The following is a 20,329-nucleotide window of genomic DNA, read 5'->3' as shown; positions in this document are numbered from 1 at the left end:
AAATTGGATGATTTGTGGGCAAAGTACAGCCAGCTATTAACCCAAGTTTCCCTATCGTCGTGGAATTGCCTAATTTGGGGACTCACCCGTAGCATAAGTCGTGGCCCTGCATTTGCCCCTAATAAAGAAGAAAAGAAATTTCTGCAGGTTCGCGGCCGTGAACGGTTTGGCGGCTCAAGAAAGCGTCTATAATTGCTCTGTTAAAAGCAGGGTGGGGGCAGAATGTGTCATTTCCGAAAGGCTCAACACCGCTGGCTGGAACCAGTTCCCTTATCAGAGCCAAGTGGCTCAGCTTGCTGGGGTCCAGGCCGGCTGGAAGCAGCAAGGAGCCTTCCTCCGAAGGGGCTTATAAAGAAAGGCTCCCTGGGTCTGCGAAGAAGTGCTTCGCATCCCCAGCCAAAGCTACAAGACCCCAGAGGCCCGAAGAGAAGCAGGGATGGTGGATGCTGTGGCCTGGTGTCGCTGGTCCTCTGTGCTCTTGGTGTTCGCCCAAGCGGGCCTGGGTTCGAGTCATCCTGTGGCCTGGAGTCCTTCCAGCGAAGAACTGCGGTCCTTTCAGGTGAGGAAGGAGGAGGCAGGTCAGGGGTGGTGTGTGCGTGTGTGTTGGGAAGTCAGTTTGATTGTTGTTGCTTTAAAAAAAAATTCTTTTTTTTTACCAACAACCAAAACATGGTGAAAACAAACAGTGAAAACCCCCAGGCGGCTGATACATTGGGTATACATAATCAATAATAACATATTCAAATCAACCATATGTACAATTCTATATACCTTAACACTCCTCCCTCCACAAGGTTTGTTTAACTTTTAACATTTTAATTGCCCCAAATTGTTCAAACCTACCCAAATCATTCAATAACTTCTCAAACCAATTCTCCTCCTTCTCACTGACCTTAAACCCTTTCATTTTATGTATCTTCACAGTTAGATATTCTAAGATTATAATATTTTTCAATTTTTCCCTCCATTGGTTCACCCCTAGCTCTTCTGCATTTTTCCAATTACTCACTATAACCTGTCTGGCTGCAATTACCATCAACCCATTTACATTCCTCTATTGTTTCTAACTCGGTGGGGTTTGAGCTAAATGACCCTTATGGTCCCTTGCAACAGCACAATTCTAAGATTCCTACTCAGAGGAAACCCACTGGAATTAATGGGCCTATGTCAGTCTTCCCCATTACCTTAAATGGGTTTGTTCTGAGTAGGACTAGCATTGGATGAAACCAAAGAGAATGATAATTTGAACTTGTTAGCTGCTTGTCAGCAGAAAAAAGGTATTCGCAGCTCAATCAATGTGCATTGCAGGAATCAAAAGCATTACGTCTGGTGGGGGTGGTAAATTTTGGAGAGAAGAGAGAAGGGAACTGGCATCACCAATTATTATTATTATTATTATTATTATTATTATTATTATTATTATTTACAGTGGTACCTTGGTTCTCAGACTTAATCCATTTGGAAGTCGGTTCCAAAACCAAAGCGTTCCAAAACCAAGGCACATTTTCCCATAGAAAGTAATGCAAAACAGATTAATCCATTCCAGACTTTTAAAAACAACCCCTAAGACAGCAATTTAACATGAATTTTACTATCTAATGAGACCATTGATTCATAAAATGAAAGCAATAATCAATGTACTGTACTATAAAATAAATAAGACAGTATTGTAGAATATATATATATATATATATATATATATATATATATATATATATACCGTATTTTTCGCTCTATAACACGCACCTGACCATAACACGCACATAGTTTTTAGAGGAGGAAAATCCGTAGGCATGCCACCCGTAGGCATTCCCTCCATAACACGCACAAACATTTCCCCTTACTTTTTAGGAGGAAAAAAGTGAGTGTTATGGTGCAAAAAATACGGTATTTCTTACCTGCACTGATGATAGTCATTGTTTGGATGGGGGGCTTTTATCCATTTTTGCAGTCACAGAATCAATCAGTAGCTGAACTGGGTTCCACACAGTCACAGAAACAAATTAACTGAAAAAGCCTCAAAAACAAAAATGCAAAGTAAATAGCAAAAATAAAAGCGCCAAACTTAATCCACTCCAGAAGTCCGTTTGACTTCCAAAATGATCGAAAACCAAGGCACAGCTTCTGATTGGTGCAGGAAACAGTAGCTGACAGTCGCATTGGACATTCGGCTTCTGAAAAATGTTCAAAAACCGGAACACTTACTTCCAGGTTTTCAGCGTTTGAGAACCAAGCTACCACTGTATATCCTAAAGGAGTCAAGAGGAAACTTCTGTTTGAAGGCTGGGGTGGGATGAGGACTCTCAAGCCAAGATTCCCAGCTCCAGATACTCTTCCGCAAAATAAAAATCTTGATCCTTCTGGTTCAAAATCTCTCTCTTCCCACCAGTGTCCCCAGCAGAAGACACTGTTCAGTTGAGGTTTTGGAGGGGGGAAATGCAGGTGTAAAAAGATGGCATTTAGCACACTAATATTTAACACCATGCCCTGAAAATCCATTAAAAATAATTAAGATCTTCTTTACAAAAAGACCTCACAGTCAAATTTTAAAAGGTGGCAATTCAAAGAAAAGTCAAACCCATGTGCTAAAACTGGACCAGATTGTAAATTTTATGTGTGTGTGTGTAAGAAAGAAAGAAGCAACTGCTTTGATATAATATTGATTGCTATGGTGATCGCAGGAAGGACCATTTAGCGCAGTGGCAGAGCAACTGCTTGGCATGCAGAAGGTCCCAGGTTCAAACCCCAATGAGATCTCCAGGTAGGACTGGGGGTGTCCCCTGCCTGAAACCGTGCTGCTGCCAGCCAGTGCTGGTAATACACAGCTATCTGGACTCAATTGTCTGACTCAGTAGGAGGAAGCTTTCTAGGTCCTTGCGTTCTGAACTGAGTTTGTTTCTTGATCTTCTGTTTCCATCACCTCTGATTTTAGGACCTCCTGGAGCGCCTGAAGGAAAAATTTCCGGAAGGGGAATTGGAGGCTCCCATCTCGAGGTCTGACGAGGCAGAGGACGGCACTGACATGATGGACCTTGTTGACGCAGAAACCCTCTCTTCCAGCCAGCTCAGACTTCAGACTTCCCTTCACCCTACAGAAGTGGAGGACCACTGGATGAAATTCCTGGCTTCCCCAAAGCGGAGGAGATATTTCTCAGGATGCTTCGGCACCAGGCTTGAGCGGATCGGGACCCAGACAGGCCTTGGGTGCAATGTCTACAGAGCCCGTAGGTCTCTTTCGAAGGAATCTCGTTGCTGGGTTGGGTGGGCATGTGGGATATATTTATTTAACAAAACTTGCTTGCAAGAAATATTAGAATCAGCAGCTGAAAAGAGTGCAGGCAACCTTGAGAGTCAAAACAAAACAATCTACTCTGTGCTCTGTCCAAGCAAGCAATAGGCCATTTTCAGAGTTTAAGGATGCCTTTCCAGGCAGGCAAAACTACTCAAGGAGGGTGCAAGGCAGGGTTGGTTAGGGAGTGTGGCCTGTGAATAAGGGGTGTGGCCTGTGTAACCTCCCAAGGGCCAGACCAAGAATCCTGGAGGGCCACAAGGTTCCCCATCCCTGAGCATTTCGTATGATCCAGCAGAGCTGTCCTTATATCACACTCCTTTGTCAGAACAAACCCCGATAGAGAGGAATGAGATTGGGAAGCAGCTAGTCCTCATGAGTAACACTGCTCCTTTTAAGCAGAAGGGGGACCCTTAACTCAAAAGATCTTTAACTCTTTGTTTTTAGGTTCTTGGAGGAAACCCAGAAGTTGAAATCAGAAGAGGACCTCTTTGTCGGCTGCCCCAAAAGTTTGGACAACAAAGGCTGTAAAGTGTATACAGACTGTTAAATCTGTTTGAGAACTCTCTGTGCACAGTCCCTCTCAAGAATCATACCCCTTCCTAGACAATATAAAAACCTGTATATTCATATTGTATGGGCTCCCGTTACATTTGAAGCTTAGTAGTGTGCCACTCAGACCGTCTTTCGGCCTACCGGAACGGGGACTTTGGTGCTGCAAAATCTGAATAAACGTTTTATAGAAATGGAGTGTTTTCACTGTGGTGTAGCGATAGCGGAGAAATTTCACAATTTGCATTCACGAGCCTACATAATTTGCACACCCTGAACCCATACGCATGTGGCCACAAGCTTTGAAATACACATGCCTCTGAGACTTGCAAAACATTTCCTGACCAAAAAAATAAATAATAAATAAAGTATGAGGAAAAACTTGTGTTAAAGTCAGGGTCACCACACTTCTTTGGGGCTAAGGAGCACATTCAGAATTTTGAGGACGTGTCGCGGATGCCAGTCACAAAATGGCTGCCAAGGCAGTGGTGTGGCCTGACACAAAATGGCTGCCATGAGGTGGAAAATGAAATGACCACAAAATGACGGGGGATCCTTTCTACTAGTGAGGAAAAGGCCCCTTCATCAGACACTGCTACATTTCTTCACAGAGAAAAGCTCTTTCCCCCCTCTCCTCTGTTCAGAAGAAAAAGGAGGGTGGGTGTCCGATCCTTTCTCCTTTTCAGAAATTTACTTTTTCTTAATTGGCAAAGCATCGTCAGCTGACATTAAACAATAAAAGCATTCCCTCTGCCCTAACACACTTATATGCATTCATTAATATAGGCAGCCTATACGTCTAAATAGAAGTCCACTTATTGGGGTTGGTGATTATGAGATATCAGTTCAGCCACAGAAAGGGAGATCTTTGCTTTCCTGTGGTTTACAGGAAACACTATATAACGGTATAATTAGATTGATGACATCCAAAGTATTCAATATATTCTTTATATATAAGAATTCATTGATAACATGGTCCAATCTTAGCCTGGGCAAAAAGACAAGCCTTTGCAAGATATCAGATGTCACAGATTAACAGCGCTTCGTGTCTGGAAGAGGGGAGGGTGCTCCATTAGAGGAACAACAACAGAAAATCCCAGTGTCTGGGATAATAGGGTGAGGTGAAATCGGTAAAAATTTCCCCTGATGTTCTAAGTGAGACGTGGGGAACCTTTGGCTCTGTGGATATTGCAGAGCTACAACTCACATCATTCATTGGTCATGTTTGCCGGGGTTGGTTGGGAATTGCAGTAACACATCACCCAGAGGATGAAAGGTTCCCGAACCCTGATCTAAATTGTTGCCTTCTCAGACAGGATACCCGGATCTATTTTACACACAGTTTGAGGACACGGGCAGCTACCAAAGTTCACTAGAGTCCACCTCCTCTCTCACCTTTCTGTTTTCACGAAGCCTCCCCACTGCCTGTGTTTTACTGTCTCCAGCTTTCCCTTGCCTTATCTAGCCCAAGCAGGCAGGCACAGCTAGCAGCCACCAGCCACCAAAAGCCATCACAGAACCAGCAGTGGCTGTGAATCATACAAAATCCTTGCCTTGTTTTGTTTTGTTTTAAATCAAATATCCTTTATTAGGCATAGCAAACCACACGTTATCAAACAGACACCGTATGCAAATTGTGCAAAATACGAGCTCAGCATAACAAGGTTTGTCCCAATCAGATCTTTAACTCCAGAGAAAATCAATTTGCATAAATAATATAAGGCAACACTACCACATCATCAATCAATTAAGAACCACTAAATCTCTTTATAATGGCCCAGTCTTTCTACATGGACAGCACTCAAAAATTCAGCCACTATTAAAGTAATTTGATCATTCCTGTCCGAAAGCAGGTCCTGAACTGTTGGTAGCACAGAAATCAGCCTATTGAGTTGTAAGGCCTCTAATAATTGTCTTCTGTCATAAATGCCAAAATCACAAGAAAAGAAAATATGCTCCAAAATATCAGGTTCCTGTTTGCTACAATTGCAGAGACGCTCTGATTCTGGGAGAGCTAAATATCTTCCTCTCACTATCATCGAGGGAAACATATTAAATCTGGCTAACATAAACAGCCTGCACAATTCATGATTCTTCAGATTTGTCATGTATCCCTTTTGAAAATCTCTACATGTATTTGTCGTGGATCTCTTCTGAAAATCTCTGCCGCCCCAACCAATTTTTAAAGCCCTTGATTTCTGGCTGCAAGACTAGACTAGGTTCATGACATGCAGAGATCTGAGGATTCAGAACCGCAGCTGGAACAATTCTCCTGTTTCTTTTCCCCCCAAAAGGAGCGGAAAAGAAAAGAAAAAATAAATCCATGCTGGGATAAGAGAGACAGGTTCTGTTGACCCAGGAAAGGGAGAGCCAGTGTGGTGTAGTGGTTAAGAGCGGTAGTCTCGTAATCTGGGGAACCGGGTTCGCATCTCCGCTCCTCCACATGCAGCTGCTGGGTGACCTTGGGCCAGTCACACTTCTCTGAAGTCTCTCAGCCCCACACACCTCGCAGAGTGTTTGTTGTGGGGGAGGAAGGGAAAGGAGAATGTGAGCCTCTTTGAGACTCCTGAAGGGGAGTGAAAGGCGGGATATCAAATCCAAACTACTACTACTACTACTACTACTCTTCTTCTTCTTCTTCTTCTTCTTCTTCTTCTTCTTCTTCTTCTTCTTCTTCTTCTTCTTCTTCTGTGGTTCAACATCCCCACCTAGCTTAAGGAAGTAGCTGGAGGGAGGTTTGATTCAGCACCTTGGAGAGAAGCCAAGGGTCTGGATCACATCAGTTCTTTCTAGGGGGAAGCTTACAGTATTATTTTCTGGTTCCCAGCAAAGCGAGCTTGCAGGGAGGCTGTTGCACAAAAATGCAAACCGTTCCGCCAAGGTCAAACCACTTTCAAAGAAAAGGACACTCTGGGCGCAAATTGATGCATCGGAACAGTGCTTTTCACAAACTTTCCTGCCATGGGGAACTTTTTTTAAAAAATGTACTCAGTGTTACTCCTGCTCAGCATTTGACCCCAGTCACATTCACACCATCTAATAATAATGATAATTTTTATTTTATACCCTACCCATCTGGTTAGGTTTCCCCAGCCCCTCTGGGCGGCTTACAACATATAAAACAGAACGAAACATCAAACATTAAAAAACAAGATATCCTATACATGCAACAAACAAACCAACAAATCAATAAAAAACCAATAACAACAACAATAATCATCATAATCGGTTTACAGTTATGCCCAAATTAAAGTAAACGCCGACTCCAGCTAAACATTTAACCAACACCAACCCGACAAAAACAAAAGAGAGGAATTAGAGAATTAGAGAATTAGAGAATTAGAACTGTTTAAAACATCCTATGCCCTTTTAAAATGTGGCTCTTTTCTGGGTGGTCAGGCAGCAGCAAACATACTTTGAAAGCACCAGAACATCACTTTAAACAGACATGGCTTCCGTCCAAAGAATCTTGGGAACTGTAGTTTGCTAAGAGCACTGAGAGTTAGGAAACCCCCTTTGCAGAGGTACAAGTCTCAGAGTGGGCTTTTAACAATCAGTCTGCCCTGCCAGGGAATTATGGGAATAGTAGCTCTGGGAAAGGTTGCCTGACAACTCTCGGCCCCCTTAATAAACTACAGTTCCCAGAGTTCTCTGTGGGCAGCCGCTGTTTAAAGTGGCGTCATAGCACTTGAAACGTATGGGGTTGGGTGGCCTTGCTTAACCTAGATCCATTCATTTCAGTGGATGTACTCTGAGTAGGACTGAGCTGGAGTGAGTGCTATATATTTTATAAAAAGTATTTGAAGATGCAACAAAGCGAACTGGACTCCTTGGCTGGCTTTGAATAAAGATTCACAAACTTTTTATTGATGATAATAAGCTAAATAGTTTGAGGATCTATATAACTGTGTAACATGCAGAAAACAGCATTCTTAGAGAAATCAAAGACTGGAACTGAGGGAAGCCGGAGGGGGGGGGGTTGTGTGGGAGGATGGGGGGAGGGAGGAAAAATGGGGGGGGAAATAAGGATGATATGTTTCTAGATAATATGTTTTGTTTTAATTTTGAATTTAAAAAAGTGTGTGTGTATGAAAAATTGGGAGGGGGAAGAAACATTGCCAGCCCACATTAAGAATAAAAATAAAAATAAAAATCCATCCATCGTAACTTAGGCATATAGAGTTGCATTCATCCAAGTCAACAAGAGGCCTTATAAGAATTCAAGGGCACAGTCCAAGCAGATGGGGGAGGGACTCTCAAGGGTGATGGAGAGCAGAGTCAGTGTGGGGGTGGCTGGGAGGAGTTCTGAGGGCCAGATCAGTGATATCTGGAGGGCCACATAAGCCCTGCCTTATACCCTTCTTGCGTGGCTCTGGGATGGCTCTGACTTGCTTCCCCTTGGGATTTTCTCCCCATAGCAAAACGATAGTTCATCTCTCTGTTCTTTCCCTTGGAAGACAGGGTGGAGCAGTGGTTAGAGGGCTGGGCCAGGACCTGGGAGAGTGGGGTTCAATTCCCTGCCCTGGGGTGAATTCAGGCCAGCTACCTCCACCCAGGCTAACCTACCTTGCAGGGCTGTTGTTGTGAGGATAAAATGGGGAGGGGGAGAAGTGTGCATGCCCATTGGAGCTCTTGGGATTTAATGAATAAGAACAATGATAAAAAAGAACTTCTGAGTCTGTACTCAGGACTGTGAATGCAATCTGAAACGAAAAGACTTTGGGGACGACTGCTTTTTTTGCTACATTACAATGCATCAGTAAAAGTGAAAAAGAAGGAACTAAGGTTCAGTTTAGGTATCTGACCTGCAGGCTAGCTGCCCCATCTGAACCAAAGGTCACGTTGCACAGGTAAGCTTAATTTTATTGATTGACTTATTTCTTAAAATTTATATACTGCTTGATTGTTGTTGATTTTTTTAAACACAAAGTGGTTGAGAAAAAAGACTAAAGAACAGATTAAAAACTCACATCAACTTCCTAAATACCCGGGCAGGCTTGTCTAAATGAAAATGGGTTGTTGTTTTTTTTCATTTAGCAGGTACAGCCAAGAGTGCAGCAAAGGCAACTACCTGACGTCAAGTGGCGGGTAGTTCCAAAGTGCCACCGCACTCAAAGATGGAGTTCTTGCAAATGTCTGATTCTTCTCGATGCCGATATTAAGCCCCGAATGGAACAAAGCCACTTGGAAAGGAAGCAAAGCCAGGGCTGAGCTGATACCTTCATTACTCCATATATAGGAATGGCCCTTGAGGGAAAGTCCAGGGCTGGGGTGTCATCAGATTCCCTCTCACCCAGCAAAAAAAAAAATCTGTCCTCTCATGCTTCTTGCTTTTGCTATACAAGGCGATTTCCCCAAGGTGTATTTCTGGGGATATTGCGAGGGTCCTCTCTGCTCAGATCTGGGAAATGTTTGAAAGTGGGGCGGGGGGGTTAAAGAAATTCCAATGAGGGATGGGGTTTGTAATCTCCGAGGCCAGTATCAGCCGAGAGGGCAGGCGGCATGAAATCACTGGCTTGTGACTCCTGCATGCTAGGAGATCAGCTGCTTAGTGACACCTAATATAGGGAATCTTCTCTGAAAGGAGCTGCATTCCGGCGAGGGGGCTGGAATGCGCCCCAGATAGTCCCACCGATAACCCAAGGAAACAGAGCTCGGCTCAAGGGTATATAAGGCCGGCTGGGGAGAAGCAGGCAGCACAGGACACAACAGATCAGGGACGAAGGGAAGCCAGAGATCTCTCGAAAAGGACATCGTCTCCAGGGCGAGAAAGCCAAACGCACCTTCTCCAAGCATGGACACCCAGGGCTCGACCGCAGTCACCTTTGCCTTGCTGTTCCTCCTCTGCTTCCAGCACCCTATGGCCCACCCCATCGACAGCCTCAGCCCCGCCAAGGAGCTAGCCAGCATGGAGGTAAGGAACCCAGAGGGGCAGGTTTGGGGAGACTCAGTCCTGTGTTGTTTAGTCGTTTAGTCGTGTCTGACTCTTCGTGACCCCATGGGCCAGAGCACGCCAGGCACTCCTGTCTTCCACTGCCCCCCGCAGTTGGGTCAAACTCATGCTGGCAGATTCAAGAACACTGTCCAACCATCTCGTCCTCTGTCGTCCCCTTCTCCTTGTGCCCTCCATCTTTCCCAGCATCAGGGTCGTTTCCAGGGAGTCTTCTCTTCTCATGAGGTGGCCAAAGTATTGGAGCCTCAGCTTCACGATCTGTCCTTCCAGTGAGCACTCAGGGCTGATTTCCTTCAGAATGGAGAGGTTTGATCTTCTTGCAGTCCATGGGACTCTCAAGAGTCTCCTCCAGCACCAGAATTCAAAAGCACCCATTCTTCGGCGATCAGCCTTCTTTATGGTCCAGCTCTCACTTCCACACATCACTACTGGGAAAACCATAGCTTTAACTATACGAACCTTTGTCGGCAAGGTGATGTCTCTGCTTTTTAAGATGCTGTCTAGGTTTGTCTAAGGAACCCAGAGGGGCAAGTTTGGGGAGACTCAGTCCTAGGATTTTATTATTCCAGGATGCGCTCTCCCCTCCTGGGGGAGAAATTCACGGAAGGCCAACCTTCCATGTTCAGAGACAGTCTACCTCAGAGTCGGAGGGCGCTGGGGGTAATTGACAGGGAAGTGATGCCAGCCGGTCACTCTTGGGAACAAAATACTGGGTTGTTGTGCACATGAGAATGCATTATTTTAGGGAGAACGGCTTTGCAAAAACAACAACCACTTGCATCTATTCGGGAAAATGCACATCAACTGATTTTTCACAAGGACTTAAAAAAATGGAATAGATTTTTATTAAAACATAAAAAATCAATTAAAACAGAAAAATTAAAACAGTCTCGTCCCAGAAAAACAGGTGTGAAATACCAAAGGAAAGAAACAGAAGAGACCTTTGAAACTCACACATCTCCCAATTTTGTCTCTGTCAACAAGTGTGTGCAAAAGTGCAGAGGCCAGCGAAAAGGAATGTGCTAAAATACGTCACGGGGCACTCTGCTTGTGCAAATGTGTATATGCTGGTCAAAATTGCTTATAGAAATTTGCACGTATGGATTTTCTGCTGCAGAGATGTGGAGTGATGAATTTTAAGACTGGGAAGACGACGAGCTGAAATGGACAGATTTATTTACCGTATTTTTCGCTCTATAAGACTCACTTTTTCCCCTCCAAAAATTAAGGGGAAATGTGTGTGCATCCTATAGAGCGAATGCAGGCTGCGCGGCTAAGCCCAAAGCCAGAACAGGGAGATGGAGCACTGAGGAGTGCTCTGTCTCCCTGTTCTAGCTTGGGGATGGCTGCGCAAAGCCTCTGCAGGGCAGCGGGGTGCCTTCACCCCACCGCCCTGCAGAGACTACAAAGGCTGTCCCCGAAGCCAGAACAGCGTGACGGAGCACTGGGGAGCACTCCGTCTCGTTCTAGCTTGGGGATGGCTGCGCAAAGCTATCCCTGAAGCCTTTGGAGCACAGCGGGACCCCGCCAGCCCCAAAGAGCAGGTCGAAAGCCCCAAAAGGCAGGTCGAAAGGAACCTGAAGCCTCCAGAGCCTAGTGGGAACTCCCGCTGCTCTCTGGAGGCTTTGTGTGAATGCACCTTGAACGCACCTTATTTTAGAGGGGGAGAACAAGGGGGGGGGAATTGCCTGTTCTCCCCCTCCTATGGTCTGGTGCAGGGGTCAGCAACCCGCGGCTCCGGAGCCGCATGTGGCTCTTTTACACCTTTGCTGCGGCTCCGGGGCGGATACTAGCGAGGGGAGGAGGCGCATTGTGTGCCCCAACACTCCCCACTGTTTTAAATGTCGCAATGGTTTTGCGGCTCCCAGTTTTTTTTCCTTCGGTCTAAGTGGCTCTTTTTGTCTTAAAGGTTGCAGACCCCTGGTCTGGTGCATCCTATAGAGCGAAAAATATGGTATTTGTTATGTTTCGGTCCCACCTTTTTCTCAGAGGAGCTCAAGGTGGCAAACTTGCTTCTCCCCCCTCCTCATTTAATCCCTGCAACGACCCTGTGAGCTAGGCTAGGCTGAGAGGCAGGGAGTGGGCCTAAGGTCAGCCAGTGAGCTTCCTGGCTGAGGGAGGATTTGAACCCTGGTCTCCGAGGCCATAGCCGGATAGTCACTCTAACCACTCCAGCACCCTGGTTCTTGAATGATCAGGTGTCTTCCTTGTTAACTTCTTGAAGGCATCTGACTCACTGGCCTTGATGCTGGGGAGTCTTACGCAGTTTAGGAGACCTGGAGCTCAGCAGCAAACTGCATGTTTCATATCTTTAAAATCACAAGCCCGAAAGAAAGAATTGTATTTGCAGAACGACACTCCCAGTTTCCAGGAACAGGCAGAAGCCAGGAACAAGCTAGGGGGACGAGCCTGGGACCTTCTGCATGCAAAGCACGTGCTCTACCACCGAAGTACGACCCTTCGCCCATTAAAAAGGCAGCATGGCCTAATGGTTAGAGTCTCAGACTAGGACCTGAGAGACCAGGGTTCAAATTCCTGCTTGGCCATGAAGGTCATCTGAGGTGACCTTAGGCCAGTCCCTGTCTCTTAGCTTAGCCTACCTCACAGAGTTGTTGAGGGGATTAAATGAGAACAATGTATGCCACCTCAAGCTCCTTGGAGGAAGGAGGAGGTGGGATGGAAACCTAACAAATAACGAAATAATAAAGGTAAAGGGACCCCTGACCATTAGGTCCAGTCGTTGCCCACTCTGGGGTTGCGGCGCTCATCTCGCTTTACTGGCCGAGGGAGCCGGCGTACAGCTTCCGGGTTATGTGGCCAGCATGACTAAGCCGCTTCTGGCAAACCAGAGCAGCGCACGGAAACGCCATTTACCTTCCCACTGGAGTGGTACCTATTTATCTACTTGCACTTTGACGTGCTTTCAAACTGCTAGGTTGGCAGGAGCAGGGACCGAGCAACGGGAGCTCACCCCGTCGCGGGGATTCAAACCGCCAACCTTCTGATCGGCAAGTCCTAGGCTCTGTGGTTTAACCCACAGTGCCACCCGAGTCCCATAACGAAATAATAAAAGTAACTAAATAAGACTGTGGAGTTCAGGGTCTAAAATTACCTGTCTCAGCCGTTCCCAAAGTAGACAGTAGTGCCCGCTGGGGGGGCAGTGGTGGGATTACCTAGGGGGCACTAATAGGCAAGGCAGTGGCAGGGGGTTGCTTGCCATCTGTCTCAAGAAACAATGGCGTACAACCATGGGGATGAAGCCAGACCCCTGGAGAATCACAGCACCTATCAGACTTTGAAAAGCTGGATCAAATTCATCAGTTGTGTCAAATTCATCGAACTAAAATGTCTAAACCAGATTCTGAACAGGTGTTCCTGCGTCAAATTTTATTGGGTTATTATATATGCCAACTGTTATTCTGAATAATGCTTTTTATAGAGTAGGGCAATGGGCAAGAAAAATGAGTTTATGGAACCAAGGGAATGGGGGGAGGCTGGAAAAGTTTGGGAACCGCTGAGCTAGCTGAACCCCTGAGGAAGGAAGGAAGGAAGGAAGGAAGGAAGGAAGGAAGGAAGGAAGGAAGGAAGGAAGGAAGGTGAGGTTCAGGCAGCAGAAAGGTTTGGAGGCAATGCAGAGGAACGAAAGAGGAACATTATATTCATTTTCCATTCAGGCCCTTCTGCAGAGACTGGAGGAGAAAGTCTCCCTGATGGAAGATCTGCAGAACAGCCCCAACCTAGAAGATCCTGAAAGCCAGAGGGAGGGACTGGCTGAGTTCCTGGATGACGGCAACAGCCAGCAAGTCGAGACCCCGGCCTATTCAGCCCCATTCCTCTCCGACCGCAGCGCCCTGCTTAAACGCATGCGGGGAATCCAGACAGTGAAGAGCTGTTTCGGGAGGAGACTGGACCGGATCGGGGAAGTGACTGCGATGGGATGCAGAGGTGAGCCCTCCCCACCCCACCCCCTTGTTACTGCCTGACCTAGAATAACGCTTTCTGGGAGAATTACAGGAAATCACACATCCCTCCAAGCTTATGATAACAGATGCATGCTTCGTTTTGGTCCACGGGCTAAACCTGCAAATCCTTCCCATTGATGCCCAGAACAGGGACTTGTACAGAGTTGCGACAGGCAACTCCCTCTTTAGTGAGAGCTGCCTGTCGCAACTCTCCACGAGTCCCCGTTCTTAGCACCAAACGCTTCAAGGGTGAATATCTGGCATCTTGGAAGTCTGGTGTTTAGCCAGAATCCGCTTCCCAGCTGCTTCCTCCCACTGATCAATCTAGGAACAGTAATGGATCTCCCAAGTTCTGTTGCTTGGCTCCCATACCTCTAATAAAAAAGGCAAGGAATAAATCTTACTGGGGTGTATAAAGCTGGTAAAATAACAGCTATATATTCCTGCATTGCAGAGGTTTGGACCAGATGACACCCAGGACCCCTTCTAATCATATGATTCTAAATCCTTTTCTTTTTTAACCTTTTGCTTCTAGGGTCGAGGAGGAATTAAGATCCGCTTTCCTGCCATCAGCTCACCCACCCTGCCCTAGAAAAGCGCCCGACCTTTTGACGACATGTGAATTTCTGAAGACGTGTGCTTTCCCCAAAAAGTCCTCTGGAATCATGCTTCCCGCTTATTTATTTCTTAATTTATTGATTTATTTATTTCTTTGACCTCTTGTATGTTTGTGTTTTCTTTTTTTCTTTTCTTTTTTCTAAAACAAACAAACTTTCTTACTTTCGGCACAGAGATGGTTGCTTGAAACAATAAAAATCAAACACATTTGCTCTTTTGCCCCCTGCTGTTGGATCTACTTGTTCCTCATCCTCTCGCGTGTTCTTTCCTTTCAAACATGTACTTGCATAGCCACACCCATTCCCAGAACCAGCCCCTAGTTGTGTAATTTCAAGCCTCCTCCAGGACACAGAAGGCTGAAATGGAGGAAAATTCAGTGCTGGGCATGGAGAGCTGCAGGAGATGCTAGATTTTGTTTGCATTTAAAGGCAAACCTACCTAATTCACACTTTCTGCAAAAATACATAAGGTCAAGGTAAGGTCAAGGACCCCTGGACAGTTAAGTCCAGTCAAAGGTGACTATGGGGTTGTGGCGCTCATCTCGCTTTCAGGCCGAGGGAGCTGGCATTTGTCCACAGACAGATTTCCAGGTCATTTGGCCAGCAGGACTAAACCGCTTCTGGACACCGTAACAGAAGCCAGAGTGCATGGAAACACTGTTTACCTTCCCGCCGGAGCGGTACCTATTTATCTACTTGCACTGGTGTGCTTTCAAACTGCTAGGTTGGCAGAAGCTGGGACAGAGCATTAGGCGCTCACCCCGTCATGGGGATCGAACAGCTGACCTTCTGATCAGCAAGCCCAAGAGGCTCAGTGGTTTAGACCAGGGGGCAGTAAACTTTTTCAGCAGGGGGCTGGTCCACTGTCCCTCAGACCTTTTGGGGAGCCGGACTATATTTTGGAAAAATAAATAAATGAACAAATTCCTATGCCCCACAAATAACCCAGAGATGCATTTTAAATAAAAGCACATAGTCTATTCATGTAAAAAACACCAGGCAGGGCCCACAAATAACCCAGAGATGCATTGTAAATAAAAGGACACATTCTACTCATCCACGAGCCGGATTTAGAAGGCAATTGGGCCAGATCCGGGCCCCGGGCCTTAGTTTGCCTACCCATGGTTTAGACCACAGCGCCACCAGCATCCCTAGTTGAAACAATACATAAACAATAGCTGCCCAGGGTGGCTGGGGAAACCTAGGGTGGGGTATAAATAAAGTATTGATGATGATGATGATATGATGATTACATGAAGCAAAACACAGGCCCCCTGCAATATTTGAAATGTGCACTTTTCCCAATTTTGCAATGCAAGTCTCCAGCGAAGCAATGCATACAGAATTAAATTATATCCAGGTAAACTGTGCATAAGGGGACGCGGGTGGTGCTGTGGGTAAAACCTCAGTGCCTAGGACTTGCCGATCGTATAGTCGGCGGTTCGAATCCCCGCGGTGGGGTGAGCTCCCGTCGTTTGGTCCCAGCTCCTGCCCACCTAGCAGTTCGAAAGCACTCTTAAGTGCAAGTAGATAAATAGGGACCGCTTTATAGCAGGAAGGTAAACGGCGTTTCCGTGTGCTGCGCTGCTGCTGGCTCGCCAGCTGCAGCTTCGTCACGCTGGCCACGTGACCCGGAAGTGTCTTCGGACGGCGCCGGCTCACGGCCTCCAGAGCGAGATGAGCACACAACCCTAGAGTCGGACACGACTGGCCCGTACAGGCAGGGGTACCTTTACCTTTACTGTACCTTTAAACTGTGCATAAAAATGCATATGTTTTGGTGAAAGTAGCACATGAGAATGCATTATTTTAGGGCTTTACAAAAACAACAACTTGTATCTATTAAGGGAAATTCACATCAACTGATTTTCACAAGGATTATTAAAAAAAACACAAATAGATTGAGATTGAATCCTGACAAGACAGAAGTACTGTTTCTGGGGGACAGGAGGCAGGCAGGTGTGGAGGACTCCCTGGTCCTGAATGGGGTAACTGTGCCCCTGAAGGACCAGGTGCGCAGCCTGGGAGTCATTCTGGACTCACAGCTGTCCATGGAGGCGCAGGTTAAATCCGTGTCCAGGGCAGCTGTGTACCAGCTCCATCTGGTATGCAGGCTGAGACCCTATCTGCCCGCGGACTGCCTCGCCAGAGTGGTGCATGCTCTGGTTATCTCCCGCTTGGACTACTGCAATGCGCTCCACGTGGGGTACCTTTGAAGGTGACCCGGAAACTACAACTAATCCAGAATGCGGCAGCCGGACTGGTGACTGGGAGCGGCCGCCGAGACCATATAACACCGGTCTTGAAAGACCTACATTGGCTCCCAGTACGTTTCCGAGCACAATTCAAAGTGTTGGTGCTGACCTTGAAAGCCCTAAACAGCCTCGGTCCAGTATACCTGAAGGAGCATCTCCACCCCCATCGTTCTACCCGGACACTGAGGTCCAGCACCGAGGGCCTTCTGGCGGTTCCCTCACTGCGAGAAGCCAAGTTACAGGGAACCAGGCAGAGGGCCTTCTCGGTAGTGGCACCCTCCCTGTGGAACGCCCTCCCACCAGATGTCAAAGAGAACAACAACTACCAGACTTTTAGAAGACATCTGAAGACAGCCCTGTTTAGGGAAGCTTTTAATGTTTGATGTATCACAGTATTTTAATATTCTTTTGGAAGCCGCCCAGAGTGGCTGTGGAAACCCAGCCAGATTGGCGGGGTATAAATAATAAATTATTATTATTATTATTATTATTATTATTATTATTATTATTACACATAGAATCATACAACTGAAGAGGTGGGAGGGGTCCTGTGGGTCATCTGGTCCACGGCAGGTGGCTATTCAACCACTGCTTAAAAACCTCCAAGGAAGGAAAACCCATAACCTCCTGAGGGAGGTCCATGGACTCAGCAGACTGAAGGAGCAAATAGATGAAAAAAAGCCCATATTTTAAACCAGAAAACATACGGAGAATGGAAAATATTTAAGGAATATATAAGACTATATTGCAAAAATGATACCATCTTAGCAGAATTGGAACGATACTTGCGAATAATAGATAACTGAAATAAACTTTATAGTGGAATGTAAGAAAAAGGATATAAAACAAAACTATGCGATAATACCATGACAACAGAAAAAGTATAACAAGAAAGATTGGAAGTTTTTTGCAAAAATAAATAAATATATTTGATTGATATAATGTTGTATAAATCTTTGGTCTTTTTTTCTTTTTTAAATCATTTTCTTGACTGCTTCAATTTTTTCTTTCTTTTCTTTTCTATTTCTTTCTTTCTGTATTTAACTTGGTAATATTTACCTTGGTTGTATGCTTGTATGTTTGTATTTTAAACCAATAAAGATTTATTCGAAAAAAGAAAAGAAAAAAAAGAAAAACCCCATATTTCTTAATTCTACGACAGTGTCCGCCGTGTCTCAATTCTCCAAAGGAACACAGACCCTGGGTGAATGCCAGGAAACCCATGGGTCCTTGCCACAACTCAGCCGAGAAAGAAGCAGGCACCCGGCTTTTGTTACAATGCAATAAAAACGAGAGAAGTACAAAAAAAGCATTATTATTTATTTATTTATACATACATAGATACCCCGCCCATCTGGCTGGGCTTCCCCAGCCACTCTGGGCAGCTTCCAACAAAATATTAAAATACAGTAATGAATCAAGCATTAAAAGCTTCCCTAAACAGGGCAGCCTTCAGATGTCTCCTAAAAGTTTGGTAGTTATTTTTCTCTTTGACATCTGGTGGGAGGGCGGGTGCCACTACCAAGAAGGCCCTCTGCCTGCTTCCCTGTAACTTGGCTTCTCGCAGCGAGGGAACCGCCAGAAGGCCCTCAGCGCTGGACCTCAGTGTCTGGGCTGAACGATGGGGGTGAAGATGCTCCTTCAGATATATGTGGTATATCCGAGAGACTTCGGGTCAGGTTAGTTGTCTTGCCAAATGCAAGGTGGTTCTTTTCAAATGAGATTCAGAAGTAACACAAAACACAAACGAGTGAGAAGATTAACAGCAAGCAATATATATATACCCAGCAATATATATACCCAATATATATATACTCAGCCTGCCACTTGGAAGCCCTCAAGAACTGGTGGAATGAACCCCATAGGTAGCCTCAGTTTGTACGACCCTGCAGCCAATCATTCCGTGCACAAGCTTCTCAGAAACTATGCCCCAAACCATTTGATTTACCGCTAGCTAGCCTGTTAAGGGTAAAGGTAAAGCAACCCCTGACCGTTAGGTCCAGTCGTGGCCGACTCTGGTGTTGCGGCACTCATCTCGTTTTACTGGCTGAGGGAGCAGGCGTACAGCTTCCGGGTCATGTGGGCAGCATGACTAAGCCGCTTCTGGCAAACCAGAGCAGCGCACGGAAATGCCGTTTACCTTCCTGCCAGAGCGGTACCTATTTATCTACTTGCACTTTGACGTGCTTTGGAACTGCTAGGTTGACAGGAGCAGGGACCGAGCAACGGGAGCTCACCCCGTCGCGGGGATTCGAACCGCCGACCTTCTGATCAGCAAGTCCTAAGCTCTGTGGTTTAACCCACAGCGCCACCCGCGTCCCCTAGCTAGCCTGTTAGCCTGTGTTATAAAAACTGTCCCTTTATCCCTTGTGGGGTATCCAAGAGCCCCTATAGAGTCCTTAAGTGGGTTCCCTATTGATAGGAGAAAATAACAGAGGCCAACCAGAGAATATTGAGAAGCAAAGCAGCTAGTAAGCCTCATCTTTATTCAACTGTTGCAACAGGGTCCCCTGCTCATCCCATGCAGGAGGGAGAAGGAACCCCAAACATTGGTGTGCAAGCTCTTATATAGACTTTTGAAATTGCCCACCCTGTAGCTCCCACGGGCAACTGTTCAGCCACTGTAAGAAGATGATACTGGACGAGGTGGGCCATTGGCTGGATCTAGTAGATTAAATCTCAAAGCATCACAATCCCAGGGGTATTAGGCTCAGCGCATTTTGAAATACACTTCCAACATAAAACCACTTTAACCAAGGGAAAGGGTTAAAAACATAGAATCATGAAATTGTAGAGTTGGAAGGAAACCAAAGGATCATCTACTCATCTACTCCTGGAATGCAAGAACATGGGCTTTTTGGTTGCGGTGATGTGTGCAATTTGCAGTGGTGGGCAGGCTGTAAAGCAATTTGCATTGGTGACCCCCCCAAAAAAAGCTTTCCCCCCCCAAAAAAAACACTCAACAACTTTGGGCAAAAAATAGGGGTCGTATTATACATGGAGGCATCTTATACATGGGAAAATATGGTATTTGATTCTGTTTTATACATTTTTGCCAGTTTACTCCATGTTAGATACCATTGATGTATCATTTTCGGGGGGAGAGGGCTCTTGGGTTCGAATCCTGCTTGCAAGTCTCCCCCAGAATGATGGACTAGATCATGAGTAGGAAAACTAAGGCCCAGGGGTCGGATCCAGCCCAATCACCTTCTCAATTCGGCCCACGGACAGTTCGGGAATCAGTGTGTTTTTACATGAGTAGAATGTGTGCTTTTATTTAAAAGGCATCTCTGGGTTATTTGTGGGGCATAGGAATTTGTTCATTATTTTTTTAAAAAATTGTAGTCCGGACCCCCACAAAGTCAGAGGGACAGCGGACCAACCCCCTGCTGAAAACGTTTGCTGACCCCTGGATTAGATGGTCCACTAGCCTGGTCCTTCAGGGCTCCTGTTATGTTCTTATGTGTTTACCAGCCAGCTAGTTCTTTGTCCCATTTCCTTCCACTGCTGGAATCTCCCAGTCGGCTTGCGGAAGCCGCTTCCCCGGGAGAGATAAACTAAGAGAGGAAGCTTTGGAGCTTCTTTCACACCTCGGAAGTGTGAAGCCTCTCCAGTTGAGTCAACAGGAATGTGGTGTCACAAGGGAGAACTGGCCAGTTGCTCTTCATGAGAGCTGAGAAGTTCTTCCCGTCAGGCCAACA

At 46.0% G+C, this 20,329-nt stretch overlaps 3 protein-coding genes across 3 annotated transcripts in view; all 3 read left to right on the top strand.

Annotated features, from left to right (window-relative positions):
- Positions 1-20,329, top strand: part of LOC310712097 (C-type natriuretic peptide 1-like) — a 132,811-nt gene that overhangs the window by 8,625 nt on the left and 103,857 nt on the right. The gene's annotated exons all lie outside the window — the stretch shown is intronic.
- LOC310710502 (natriuretic peptides B-like) lies at positions 291-4,035 on the top strand. The gene is made up of 3 exons (XM_083511370.1): positions 291-559; positions 2,933-3,224; positions 3,737-4,035. Exons 1-3 carry the CDS (start codon positions 437-439, stop codon positions 3,760-3,762), a joined length of 441 nt encoding a protein of 146 aa, XP_083367496.1. The 5' UTR covers positions 291-436; the 3' UTR covers positions 3,763-4,035.
- On the top strand, positions 9,407-14,592 carry LOC310712095 (natriuretic peptides A-like). The gene is made up of 3 exons (XM_083514766.1): positions 9,407-9,755; positions 13,469-13,739; positions 14,292-14,592. The coding sequence occupies exons 1-3, from the start codon at positions 9,636-9,638 to the stop codon at positions 14,306-14,308; spliced, it is 408 nt and encodes a 135-aa protein (XP_083370892.1). The 5' UTR covers positions 9,407-9,635; the 3' UTR covers positions 14,309-14,592.

Source organism: Podarcis liolepis (assembly GCF_965112155.1).
Source record: "Podarcis liolepis genome assembly, chromosome: 7".
NCBI classification, from domain to species: domain Eukaryota; kingdom Metazoa; phylum Chordata; class Lepidosauria; order Squamata; family Lacertidae; genus Podarcis; species Podarcis liolepis.
The sequence above is the reverse complement of the archived record's forward strand: the minus strand, read 5'-3'. Positions and strand labels throughout refer to the sequence as shown.